The 13,285-nt window shown below is 35.1% G+C and overlaps 1 protein-coding gene across 2 annotated transcripts in view; it reads right to left on the reverse strand.

The window, feature by feature from the left end:
- Window positions 1-13,285, reverse strand: part of KLHL5 (kelch like family member 5) — a 127,087-nt gene that overhangs the window by 59,764 nt on the left and 54,038 nt on the right. For both annotated transcript variants that reach the window (XM_036765512.1, XM_036765513.1), the window contains exons 2-4: window positions 12,194-12,376; window positions 9,591-9,727; window positions 7,619-7,815 (exon numbers count right to left, since the gene is read on the reverse strand). In XM_036765512.1, coding sequence (XP_036621407.1) covers window positions 7,619-7,815; window positions 9,591-9,727; window positions 12,194-12,336 — 477 coding nt within the window. In that variant the 5' untranslated portion in view covers window positions 12,337-12,376. The remainder of the gene's footprint in view (window positions 1-7,618; window positions 7,816-9,590; window positions 9,728-12,193; window positions 12,377-13,285) is intronic.

The following is a 13,285-nucleotide window of genomic DNA, read 5'->3' on the forward strand; positions in this document are numbered from 1 at the left end:
AGGGGGTAGGGTTGGGGGAGAGGATTAGGGACAGATTCTTAGAGGGCAAGAGGAGGGGTAGGGCAAATAGGGTGAGAAGGATAGTGAAGAAAAATAGGAAGGAGGAAAATACACAACAAGTAACTAAAGCTTAGAATGTGAATGGATTATTGGACTACTTGAAAGCCATGATCAAAAAAAGAGCCTAGACATCATCTTTCAAGAAATTATCAAGGACAACTGCCCTGATATTCTAGAGCCAGAGGATAAAATAGAAATTGAAAGAATCCACAGATTGCCTCCTTGAAAACATCCCAAAAAGATATCTCCCAGGAATATTGTTGCCAAATTCCAGAGCTCCCAGATCAAGGAGAAAATACTGCAAGCAGCCAGAAAGAAACAATTTGAGTATTGTGGAAAAACAATCAGAATAACACAAGATCTAGCAGCTTCTACATTAAGGGATTGAAGGGCTTGTAATACGACATCCCAAAGGTCAATGGAGCTAGGACTAAAACCAAGAATCACCTACCCAGCAAAACTGAGTATCATGCTCCAAGGCAAAATATGGACTTTCAATAAAATAGATGACTTTCAAACTTTCTCAGTGAAAAGACCAGAACTGAACAGAAAATTTGCCTTTCAAACACAAGAATCAAGAGAAGCATGAAAAGGTAAACAAGAAAAAGAAATCACAAGGGACTTACTAAAGTTGAATTGTTTTGTTTACATTCCTACATGGAAAGATGATGTGTATGATTCATGAGACCTCAGTATTAGGGTAGCTGAAGGGAATATGCATATATGTGTGTGTGTGCGTGTGTATACACACACACATAGACAGAGGGCACAGGGTGAGTTGAATATGAAGGGATGATATCTAAAAAAATAAAATCAAATTAAGGGATGAGAGAGGAATATATTGAGAGAGGGAGAAAGGGAGAGATAGAATGGGGTAAATTATCTCGCATAAAAGTGGCAAGAAAAAGCAGTTCTGTAGGAAGGGAAGAGGGGGCAGGTGAAGGGGAATGAGTGAATCTTGCGAGGGAATACCATACACACTCAATTGGGTATCTTACCCCACAGGAAAGAAGGAGGAAGGGGGGATGACAGAAAGGAGGGCAAATAGGGAGGAGGTAATCAAAAACAAACACTTTTGAAAAGGGACAGGGTCAAGAGAGAAAATTCAATGAAGGGGGATAGGTTAGGAAGGAGCAAAACATAGTTAGTCTTTCACATCATGAGTATTGTGGAAGGGTTTTACATAATGATATGCACGTGGCCTACGTTGAATTGCTTGCCTTTTTAGGGAGGGTGGTTGGGGAGGGAAGAGGGGAGAAAATTTGGAACTCAAAATTTTAAAAACAGATGTTCAAAAACAACAACAAAAAAAGCTTTTGCTTGCAACTAGGAAATAAGATACACAAGCAATGGGGTGTAGAAATTTATCTTGCCCTACAAGAAAGGAAGGGAAAAGGGGATGGGAGGGGAGTGGGGTGACAGAAGGGAGGACTGACTGGGGAACATGGCAACCAGAATATACGCCATCTTGGAGTGGGGGGGAGGGCAGAAATGGGGAGAAAATTCGCAATTCAAACTCTTGTGAAAATCAATGCTGAAAACTAAATATATTAAATAAATTAAATAAATAAATTAAAAAACAAACAAACAAAAAGTTGGACCATTGGGGGAAAAATGGATGTGAATGGAATGAATTTACCCATAAAATGGAAAATATAGCAGATTAAAAACGTGAATTCATATGTTTCATTCAGGAAACACTATAAAAATAAGATACACCCAAAGATAATAAAAATGAGTGATACATACAAATATAAAATAAATGCCAGGAGTAGAATTTATTATGTAAAATAATCAGAGATAGCAATCACGATCTCAAAGTTAAAGCTAAAATAGATTTTATCAAAAGAAAGAAATAGGGAAACTACACTATATGTCAATAATATTATTTAATATTGTTTTAGACCATTTAAAATCATTAGTATAAAATACCTGAGAGCACACCTGCCAAGACAAACACAGGAACTATATGAACATAAACATAAAACACTTTCTACACAAATAAGCTCAGATCTAGATAACTGGAGTAATATTTATTATTCAGGGGTTTACCTAACTAACCTATATATTCAATGCCATCCCAATTAAATTACTAAAAATTATCTTACTGAGTTAGAAAAAATAATAATAAAGCTCATTTGGAATGACAAAAGGTCAGGAATTTCAAGGAAACCAGGGAAAAAAGATGTAAAGAAAGCAGACTCAGCTTAACCTATAACCTATAACTTTAAACTATATTATAAGGTAAAAGCATCATTGAAGTATAAAATTGATAATTTTGATTATTTTAAATTAAGATTTTCTTGTACAAATAAAATCAATGTAGCCAGGAATAGAGGGAATGCAGAAAGGGAAAAAACTTTCATAAACAATCTCTCAGGTAGGATGTGATTGTGCTGTAATATTGTTGTGATGTAGGAAATCATGAGTTGGTTGATTTAGAAAAATATGGAAAGAATTGGACTTATGAAGGAGGATGATATCCACTTTTAGAGAAAGAGATGACGAGTGGAAATAAACACAGTACAATCTTACATATATGGGTATGTTTATAGATATGTACATATGTATGTATATATGTACACATATATGCATATATATATCCACGTTTAATTGTAGACATCTTTCAGGTGGGAGGGGAGAGGAAAAAATAAAGTAAAAAAGTGCACAGCAAGAGTGAAAAAAAAACCTACAAGGAAGCAAAGAAAAGCTAGGTAGTTTTGAAAACAATGAGTAATATTTATTATGTAGTTTTTCTTGAAATGGAAATTTATTGTTTTATATTGAATCCTCTCTCATGTTCTGCTATGTACATGGCAATGTTCTTTCTTTTTTTCTTATTTTCTAAGTTTAAAATAAATAAAAAATTTATGATTTTTAAAAAAAAAAACTAGAGCTAAAAAAAAGAATAGGAAATAAGGAAACAAAACTTTCATTCTTTGCAGATGATAGCATGGTATTCTAAGAGAATCCTAGAGCATAAAATAAAAAGCTAGTTGAAATAATTAACAATTTCAGATAAGTTGCAGCTTATAAAATACACATAAATCATCAGCATTTCCATATATTGCCAACAAAACCTAGCAGCAAGAGATAGAGAAATTCCATTTAAAGTTACTGTAGACACTATAAAATATTTTGGAGTCTACCTGCCAAGACAAACCCAGGAACCATATGAACACAATTACAAAACACTTTTCATACAAATACAAGAACTCACTATTTGACAAAAATTGCTTGGAAAACTGGAAAGAAGTTTGGTAGAAACTACATGGTGGTATAGTGGATAGTGCTGGGCCCGGGGTCAGCAAGACTTATCTTCCTGAGTTCAAATCTAGCCTCAGACACTTACTAGCTGTGTGACCCTGGGCAAGTCACTTAACACTGTTTGCCTCATCTGTAAAATGATCTGTGGAAGGAAATGGCAAACCACTTCAGTATCTTTGCCAGAAAAACCCCAAATGGGGTCACGGACAAAACTGAAAAACTAAACAACCACCACCACCACCAACATACATACATACATACATATGCACACACATGGCAGCTAGGTGGTGCAGTACATAGAGTGCCAGGCCTGGAGTCAGGAAGACCTGAGTTCAAATCCGACCTCAGACGCTTACTAGCTGTGTAACATTGGATAAATCACTTAACCCTGTTTGCCTTAGTTTCCTCATCTGTAAAATGAGCTGGAGAAGGAAATGCAAACCATTTCGTATCTCTGTCAAGAAAACCCCAAATGGGGTCACAAAGAGTCAGATATGACTGAAACAACTGAACAATTATGTAGACCAACATCTCACACCGTGTACCAAGATAAGGTCAAAATTGGTACTTAGACATAAAGGGAAAGAGCATAAACAAATTAGGGGAGCATGTTACCTGTTAGAACTGTGGATAAGGGAAGAATTTATGATAACACAAGAGATAGAGAACATTATGGGATATAAAATGAATAAATTGATTACATTAAATTTAAAAGGTTTTGCACAAATAAATCCAATGCAGCCAAGATTAGAAGGAAAGCAGAAAATTGGGGGAAACTTTTTAAAGCAATTTTTTCTGATAAAGGCCCCATTTCTCAGATATATAGAGAAAGCAGTCAAATCTATAAGAATATGAGTCATTCCCCAATTGACAAATGGTCAAATGATATGAAGAGGCAGTTTCAGAAGAAGAAATCAAAGATATATATGTGTGTGTGTGTATATATATAGTCATGAAAAAAATGGTCTAAATCAATAATGATTAGAGAAAGGCAAATCAAAATAACTCAGAGGTACCACCTCACACTTATCAGATTGACTAATATGGCAGAAAGGGAAATGCCAAATGTTGGAGGGGCTGTGGAAAAATTGGGACATGTGCTGTTGGTGGAGCTGTGAACTGATTCACTCATTCTGGAAAACTATTTGGAACTATGCCCAAAGGGCTATAAAACTGTGCATACCCTTTGATCCAGCAATACTACCACCAGGTCTGTATTCCAAAAAGATCAAAAAAAAGGGAAAAGGACCTACATGTATAAAAATATTATGCAACTCTTTTTGTAGTGGTAAAAAATTGGAAATTACAAGGATGTCTTTCAATTGAAGAGTGGCTGAACAAGTTGTGGTATATGATTGTGATAGAATACTATTGTGCTGTAAGAAATAATGAGCAGGTGGTTTCAGAAAAACCTGGAAAGACTTATATGAACTGACGCAAAGTGAAATAAGCAGAACCAGAAGAAAACTGTACACATTGTACTAGTTGATAGCTAGTGAATGACTTAGCTATTCTCAGCAATACCGTGATCCAAGACAATTCAAGACTTGTGATGTAAATTGCTATCCACCTACAGAGAAAGAACTGATGGGAATCTGAATGCAGATGAAAGTATACTTTTTAAAACTTTTTTTGGATTTTTTTCGTCTCTGTTTTCTTTTTCAATATAGCTAATATGTAAATATGTTTTGCATGACCAATCTAATTGCTTGCCTTCTCAGGAAAGGGTGAAGTGAGGGAAGGAAGCAGAGAATTTGGAACTCAAAATTTTAAAAAATAAATTTTAAGGGGGAGGTAGGTGGCACAGTAGATAGAACACTGGCCCTGGAGTTGGGAGGACTTGAGTTCAAATCCAGCCTTAGACACTTGACACTTACTAGCAAACAAATGCTAAAAATTGTTTTTACATGTAATTAGGAAAAATAAAATATTAATAAAAAATTGTAAGTAGGAAAAAAAGAAACCTTTCCAATGACTGTGAAAACACTACTATTGGGAGAAGAGAGTGAACTTTTCTTAAGGGTTTCATTTCTCCCCTACACTGATCACCTGAAGAGTTGTACTCTTATTTTTCCAACAAAAATATGAATATGTATATATACATATGTATACATATATATATCTCATTTTCCATTCCACTTGGAGCATAACTCTCAAGTATTCAATATCTGAATTACTGAATATGACCTTCTTCTATCCCATGGATACTCATTACTATAGTTATATGTGTTGTTAATACACAATCTACTTCTCTTCTACCTTTCCATCAATAGCCATGGCAACATATTCTAAAACTCACAGGCATGCTATAGATTGAAAAATATTAAGGGAAGCACTGCCTTCTGATCAAGAGATCAGAAAATTGTTGACTCTACTGATGGTCCTGTAATGTTGTTCTGTTTTCTTAATCAATATTAAGCAACTATTATAAGCCAGGCACTGTGCTAAGTGCTAGAGATCTAAGCACAAAAAATGGAACCATCTTTGTCCTCAAGAACCTGATTTTCTGTAAAGATATAACACAGAAACATATAAGTAGATGAGAAATAAATACCAGGTAATTTTTGTGAGGAAATATTAATGGCTAGAAGGATCAGGAAAGGTCTCATGGCAACATGGGGTTGAGTGGCTGAGTAGTGGTTTGGCTGAACTTTAAGGAAACTAGGAATTTAAAAGGCAGAAGTAAAGAAGAGTACAATTTAGTATGCGGGATCAGCTTATCCAAAGGTAAAGATAGAGGCAGGGGTGCCCTGTAGCTAGCTAGTACTGGTTCACAAGCAATTGTTAAGTTTTCAGTACAAGCATTTATACTTCAGAAATTGGCAAATGCTATATATCAGGGTTTGATTTATTGTTTTGCTGATTATCTAGGCTCAAGTGATGGAGAAAAATGTTAATAATACAGATTTAACTTAAAAATGTGTTGTGGGTACGTTTTTTCCCCCAGAGAACCGATTGTTAAATATTTCCTGGCACATCCCTGGAGATAGGAAATTGAATGCTGTATGTGAGAAACAGTATGAAGGTCTATATGGGAAGACCAAAAAGTATGTGAAAGGCAGTGATGGAAAGGCAGACTGGAGTCAGGTCGTGAAATGCTCTAATGTGTCAAACAGAAGTTTATATTTTATAGGCAACAGAGAAGTTAAGCAGGGAAAAGACATTGTCAGTCTATGCCTCAGGACTATTACTTTACAATACACTAATAGGTCATAATGGAAAATAACACTTTAAACTATGTGGCCCAGTTGTGAAATAATAGAAAAAGGTAGAAGAGATAGCCTGGAATAGTAAGATATATTAGTGTAAGAAATATAGTAGACTTCCCGATCTGCTAAATTAGGAAACTGAAAAAATCTTGGTTAACCTGCCAGAATAAGATGAGCAGTAATGGTACATCAGAGAGTTTGAATATCATCTACCTTAAATTTCCATCTGCATTCCCCTAGCATGTGTCAGCACCAGAACCTTGACCCACACTCTAGCTTCAAGCTTCACTGGCCCTGCCACCAATGCCTGGGCCTGCTTGATCCTCTAAACACCCATCTCACTCACATTCCCTACAACAGGTGTCTAAGTCCATCAAGGACCAGTCTGTGTGTGTCCAACTTCCCTCATCACCCCTGAACTGTGTATCTTCCCCAAATAAAGCCTGCTTACTGTACTTTCTGTCTGCTCCCTTCCCATGTTGCAGTTTGGTTAGTAGCTACACCTAATTTCCAAGTCTTTAATCAAGGACTGAATGTGGAAGCACATACCTTGACAGCAAGGTCTCCCTACTTCACCCTGAAACCAGCACTGTGACTAGGGCTGTGTCCCAGCCTCATACCCCTAAGGTTTTTCTTCCTGGCAAAACAAGTGGCAGATAAGGAAGCTTGTTGCCTTTCCTTATATAGGACTTCAGCATTCCAAACCAACCCCAGTCTGAGTAAAGATAATTAGATAAGGGGATAGTCTATAACACAAGAGCTTTTTTCTTAGTAACTACTTTTCCTTATCAGATGCATTTCTTTCTTTTTCCTAGTTTCTCTTTAAGTTTATTTCTTCGTCTGCTATTTTTCTCTCTTCTAATCTTTTTCTTGCTTCTTTCCTATTTCTTTCTTGCCCACTGCTTTAACTCTATTACTAACACCTAGAGGTATTCACAGGCATTGTTACTCCTGATGACGGAACTTAGAGAAAAGGAAATTACTGTTACTTGTTCTGAACTATAATTATTAACATTTCATTTGTTTTAGACTAACAAATAATTCATAGCCACATAATTTCATATATTCCAACAAAAACATACCATTGTGTAATTGTGAGCCACTTTGTGCAAATCTGTACAACCCTGTGCATCAGCAAAAGAACGAATTCCAAGGCAGTTGGATGGATGAAGTTGTTTCATTAAGAACCTGCAACATGCTTCTACAACCTGAGAGAGTTGAAGAAGGCAAGCTGTAGATAACAGGCACTCAATATTATCTTCCTTTAATTCAAGACGACCTTAATGGTGAAAAGAAATCCAGTTAATTGTGAAACTATATTAATTGCACTTTAGCTTTAAAACAACAAAAAACCTGAAGCTATCTGCACTATTTCTAACAAAAGCTCTTATTTTCTCTTTGGTCTCATGTATTTTAAGGCATTCTAAAAGTAAATACAATACTGAACAAATAGAAGAATAATTCTAACTCCTTGGATTCTTCTCTTAAATCAGAAGAATCCATGGATGTTCCACTTTCCACAAATATTGAATTTTACAATGACACTCATTACATGACTAGTTTATGATTTTTTAAAACAAATGTTTATAATACTAAAAAGTAAACTAGAAAAGGTAATAAGAGCAATTATCTTATATGAATAAAACAAGAGAGGAAGAACTGACACAGAGAAATTAGATGGGGGAGGAGGGCTGGTAGTTCTGGAACCCTGCTTTCACCGGGAATGGATTAAAGAGGGAACAATACATATATATCTGGAAGGGCATAAAAGTCTTCTAAATTCAGAAAGAAAGGCTAAGGGGATAGGGAGGGGGAAAGGATAGGGGAGGGATTTCATGGTGGGGAGAGAGAGTAAGGGAGGGATCTTTGGTGGGAGCAAGTTAAGTAACAGGAGGACAAGGTAGTGGGTAGAACACAGAAGAGTCAGGAGGGATAGGAAATAGGAGATGTATACAAACATAAAATAAAGATTAAGAGTAGAATTTACTATGGGAAAGAAAGCAGGGGTAATAATCATGATCTCAGATAAAGTTAAAGCTAAAATAGATTTAATCAAAAGGAAAGAAAAGGGAAACTACACTAAATATGTCAGCCATATTAATCAATATTATTTTAGACTATTTAAAATAACTGGACTGTATAAGGTTCGAATAGTGCTGTGGTATAGGAAACAATGAGTTGGTGGACTTAGAAAAATATGGGAAGATTTGCACCTGTGAAGGAAGAGGTTATCCACCCTCAGAGAAATAGGGGACAAACAAGTATAGTACAATCTTACATAGATGCATATGAATGTGTATGTCTATATATGATTATAGATAAGTATATGTATGAGTATGTAAGTGAGTGTATGTGTGTGTATATGTATGTATATATGTATGTGTGTATATGCACACACATACATAAAAAATCTGTGCTTAATTGTGGCCTTCTTGGGGGTGGAGAGGCAGGGGGACGGAAAAGAACAAAATAAAAAGTGCACAATAGGGAACAAAAGAAAAATTACAAGGAAGCAAAGAAAAGATGGACAGCTTGGAATACAATGTGTACTATTTATTATACAGGCTTTCTTGAAATGGAAATTTATTGCTATATATTTTGAATCCTCTTTTATGTTCTGCTGTGCACATGGCAATGCTTTTTTTCTTTTCCAATTTGTGTTTAAGTATTGGTATTTAAGTTTATAATGTTTCTTTTTCTTATATGTATTCAAGTTTTAGTATTTGTTTAAAATAAATTAATAAAAATTTTAAAAAGTTCATGAAACACAAAGTATACTAAAAAAATCCATCCTCCATTAAAAGTACATAGTTGTTGGTTTTTTTTAAATTGGATTATCAACTAGGGGGCTTTATGGCCCCTTACTGTAGTATATGGAATATGATATGGTTTATGTCAATGTGGTAACAATAGTTGGAATAAAAAACTGTCACATTCTATGGAATCTTCCTGATACAAGGCATGAGAAATTTAATGACAGGGTATACTTTTTACTCCGTAATATAAATAAAATGAAGATAAATTTCTGTTATCTGTTTCAGAAAAATTTACTACCTGTATATGCATACTGAACCAAAGCCCAAAGTGAATTTGGCTCTACACCTTCCATTTTGATTTCTTCTTGTCTTGCTTCCCTCACATCATTAGTAAACATGGCAGCAAAATAATCAGAGACAGCAGAGAGTACCAATCTGAGAATACATTAGGAAAAAAGAAAAATTCAATGACCTTATCCAAGCTAATGTCCATTACTAAATACTTCCTTCTATTTAAAAAAAAATCCTTTGAAAGTATACTATTATGGGGGATTCATTTTAAATTTAACAATGTCTTCATGCTCCAGTTCCCCCTTTTGAATTATAAATTAACATTACTGACACTATATTTTCTGTTGAGGTAAATGATTTATCCTTTCATTGTGTAAATCTATCTGTAATAACCAGAAGGGAAAAAGTTACCACAAAGAAGATTAAATCAACTACAATATCAAATGAAACTGAGAAACAACCTTGCTATATTTTACAATGACAAAAAAATCTAAAATTTTGTTAAGAATGTGCTTTAGAAATGCATTGTTAGAGAGTAAACAAATGGTAGAACATTTTAGGGTAGGTTTAGCAGATCAGTTTACAATACTCTTTGTTTTAAAGAACTTAGACACGCTTCTAGTATTTTATTTTTTTATTACTTGTATTTTTCCATTATGAGCATACGTCATATAAGGTTGCTGTAACACTGTTAAGATAACATAAACAAAGCCCATCAGTAAAACTGTGAAGGCTCTTTCTTAATATCATTTGGGTGATTATCTCTTTTTAATGCTGTCCCTAGGCACTGATATGCCCCTTTTAATATTACTTTGACTATTTTCACAAAATCATTTAATAACATTATGTAAATTGTAGAATATAACTATTAAAATCTGACTTTTAAAATGAAAATTTTCTACTTTTCTATGCTCAGTTATGATATTAAAAGTTTTGAAGGTGCTAACAATTAGGATGCCTGGATTCTAGTTCTGTCACTTGTGTGATATTAGGCAATAAACCTCAGTAAATTTTAGCTTCCTCACTTGTAAAAGGAAAGAATTGGACTAGATGACTTTCAACATTCCTTGAAATATAAAGTCTCTTCACTTCAATGGCTCAGCAATTTTATTATATTACCTTGAAATAAATTACATAAGGATGACTTCGTATGCTCAATTTCTTGGATAATCTACTTCTCTTGAAATTTCTTAAAATTCCAATTATAGTTTTTCATCATTTTAAAGTTTCAACTTATTTCAAAAACACAGCTACCCGGTGAAGGCAATATATTAGCACCTGACAACAACTGGGAAAATCCAGTGTATACTGTCAACTCTTCCAAAGATACTCCAACTCCCGTGACCTGTACGTTCACTCTACCTTAAACACACGCAGGGATGGTGATACCCTTGATCTTACCATCACTCACAAGCACTCCACTTTTACAATCTACAACTCTCAAAGTCCCATGTCGGACTATAACCTCCTCTCCTGGATATACCTATTCCATCCTTCTAAAACTCATTCTCTGCTCACACAACAACCTCTAGTTACTACACCTCTCCTGTTTCCCAGGCCATCATTACCCATCTTCTGGACTCACTTTCTTCCCTTCAAAAGCTCAACTCTTTCGATAGCTAGCTCAGCTTTGAACTCTTCTGGATCCTTCATTATTCCATTGCCACTCATGCCTTTCCAGACCACAACCTTGGATCTTTCCCACCGTTAATCTCCACTCCTGCTTCTATGCTGTCAAACACTACTGTAGGGAGTCAGACAATTCTGTCTCTTTGTTGTGTCTCTCCAAGTCATTTGTAAGCTTCTTGAAGGAAGTAGTCATGTTTCCAATAAATACTTGTTGACTTATTCATTAAATTGTCGGTTACTCTTATCAAGTACCATTCTTAAAAATAATATGTGAGTTTTACTTCAATTTTGGAGCGCTTGAAAACCCTTTAGGATCATATAGTAGTGGTGGCTAGTTTTGAAGTATTTAATAGACTTTTGGGACCACAGCAATGATTAACCATGAAATTGAAATTGCCAAAAGGAAAATGACATTCATGAAATTATTATTCATTAAGTGTCACTGCCATGTCTCCCCTATTCCTCACTCAAAAAAAGGACAGTTCATCAATTTCATTGGATTCTCACTGACATCAATGGCCTGCTTGTAGTAGCACATCAAACTGAAGCTGGTTCTAAGCTTCATATACTCTTAGCAATCCTATTCTACAAGCTTGTACCTCTAAGCACTCCTTACCACTGAACACTCTCCACATTGATATTGAGGACTTAGAGATATAATGGGGTACAAGATTTGTTTAGAGGAGCAGAAGCACCAAGTGATACCACTGCTTTAAGGTGAACACCTTAAAGTTTAAAATGGCATTACCTAGGGTTTATCTATGTGCAACATTTGAACAGTTTAACACTTTTCTTCATGAATTTTTTATATAGATTATACAATATAACTAGGTGAAGTCACATGTAATTTGCTATTAAGATTTTACAATGAATTAAGAGACTACTTACAGTTGTAACCAGATGTATTTAAAGTTCATATTTAAAGCAGATGTATGAATAAACATTTTCTAAAAAAAGTAGTTAATTTTTAAAAAATTGTACCTGTGAGCTGGAATCCTTCGATCACCAGCAACTAAAACCACATCACATAATTGTTTGTGTCTCAAATAGTTTTCCATCTTTTTAAAAGTTTGTTCAGCATGGTTAAGGGCCTGGAAAAATTCATCTGATGAACACGGCTCCATGTTATGGCAAGATGACAATGTCTGACTGCTGTTAGAAGTCCTGGAAAAAAATACAGAATACAACTGGCTTGAAATATTACAATCATATCCCCACCCACAAAAAATCTGTACACTGAAACTAAGAAATTGCATGAAATAATCCATATTCCTGGCCATCTCCTCACCATACTTGCTTACATTAATACATCATCCTCAACACCATAACTTTTGTCCCCCATCAGGTAGGATGCTTTTGTCTTACTTTGCCCAGAACCACTGTACCTCCACTCTGCTTTCAAGACATCTCCAAAAAATACTTCCTATACTTTGGCCACTGAAACTTTGGACTTGGCTCTTGGGTCCTTTGGTTTTGATAGTGAATTTTCACCTTAATTTGCTCAGATCCAGGCCTCTACACATTCCTGGTCATCTCCACATGTGTGAATATCCCCACTCCTACCTCCACTACCTCCTCAAATTCCAGCTATCACTGAACTTATCATCATTTGAGATTGCTTCATTCTCATGTTTGTACACCTGTATTCAGTTCCACCACAGCCATCTAAATATTCGTAACTCTAAATCAAACAACTATAGACCTAAAGAGGTCACCTAGTCCATTCATTTTTCTCAGAACAGGAAGGCAATTAAATTAATTCAGAAAAATAAATATAGGCTGACCCCTAAATTATAAGAATTACTTTGTCCCAAAAGTTCACTTGTAAATCCATTATATGAAACTTAGAATGAGTATAATAGAAACAATGTTATAAGCTGTATTTAAATTCCCAGGTCAGTCCATAAAAACTCCATTTAATTCATAATCTACAATCTCCATTACACCTAAAATACAAAAGGCTGGAAGTACAAATTTGGGGCCATCATTTGTAATGCCCAACACAAGATAAAAGTAACTCTTAATCTTCACGTTTCTTACAAATTAGGGGGTGTCAAGGGTTTAGTTAAAGGT

The sequence above is a fragment of the Trichosurus vulpecula genome, chromosome 6 (assembly GCF_011100635.1).
Source record: "Trichosurus vulpecula isolate mTriVul1 chromosome 6, mTriVul1.pri, whole genome shotgun sequence".
NCBI lineage: Eukaryota > Metazoa > Chordata > Mammalia > Diprotodontia > Phalangeridae > Trichosurus > Trichosurus vulpecula.